Source organism: Propithecus coquereli, unplaced genomic scaffold, assembly GCF_000956105.1.
Source record: "Propithecus coquereli isolate 6110/MARCELLA unplaced genomic scaffold, Pcoq_1.0 Scaffold69, whole genome shotgun sequence".
Classification (NCBI taxonomy): Eukaryota; Metazoa; Chordata; class Mammalia; order Primates; family Indriidae; genus Propithecus; species Propithecus coquereli.
In genome coordinates this window covers 1,381,326-1,382,255 of record NW_012152951.1, presented here as the reverse complement: position 1 = coordinate 1,382,255, position 930 = coordinate 1,381,326, and the positions used below count along the sequence as shown (strand labels likewise).

Here is a 930-nt window from a genome sequence, read left to right as displayed (position 1 = left end):
AAATAAATTTATTGCAGGTATCAAAGATGGGCCTGTCCATACACCGTCTTTGCAGCAAATAAAAACGGTGTCAGAGCAAGTGAGGCCAAATGAAGAAAACCCTGCATCTCCCCAGGCTGCAGGGACAACCCAGGTGTCGCGACCCCCAGGAGCCGCGACACAGAGCCAGGTGTCTGTGCTGAGGGGACCCCGGGAGCCCTCCTTTCACTCGGGAATCTTGAAGACGATGTCTCGGAAGGATGTGCGGGCAGAGATATTCCTGCAGAGCTTTCTGCTGTGGTCTGACACAATCGAGATGGTGCGCGTGGCCGGTCACCCCAACGTGTACAAGTCAGGCTGGATATATCCAGTCTACATATTCAGTTTCATTTCTGTCCTTCGGATGATATGCACTCCCAAAAATCCTCTTCTCAATTCCCTGGGCGTCTTGCTGCAGGATTTACCCTTCCTCTTCGTTAGACTTAGTTTAATCAGTGCCCTGGGGACAATCACACCCGTTTTGGGCCTTTGTAAAAACATACTGGTGACACTATCTTATGTTTACTTCAATCACCTAACCAGACTCGGGGTTTTCTCTACCTTTGAAATGTCTCCGTTTTGAAGAGAAAATGGGATATAGGATGACCTTTTTGTTTTGCATGTGTACACGTTTGTAATACTTTTTTTTTCTGGGACATGAGTTTTTACACTATATAAAGAACTGAAGACTAGATTGTAGAGAATAAGCTATTCATAATAACTCTGGCAGACCATTTTTTTTTTTACGCATACAAATGGTGCTAAATTGAAACAATGTTATATTCTTATAAGTTGGCTCTCAGGGATGTCTAGAACATGTTAGTAGTTAATTTTAGTTAGTTATGTATACTGTACTTTTTCTAAAAACACTTTTCAATAAAGCCTTTTTTAAAAAATGAGAAGATATTTTCT

The 930-nt window shown here is 42.2% G+C and overlaps 1 protein-coding gene across 1 annotated transcript in view; it reads left to right on the top strand.

Moving 5' to 3' along the window:
- TMEM236 (transmembrane protein 236) overlaps positions 1 to 601 on the top strand; it is a 56,339-nt gene extending 55,738 nt beyond the window's left edge. Inside the window, exon 4 of the mRNA XM_012660925.1 lies at positions 18 to 601. Within this exon, the coding sequence (XP_012516379.1) occupies positions 18 to 601 (584 nt within the window). The remainder of the gene's footprint in view (positions 1 to 17) is intronic.
- Positions 602 to 930: the final 329 nt, after the last annotated feature.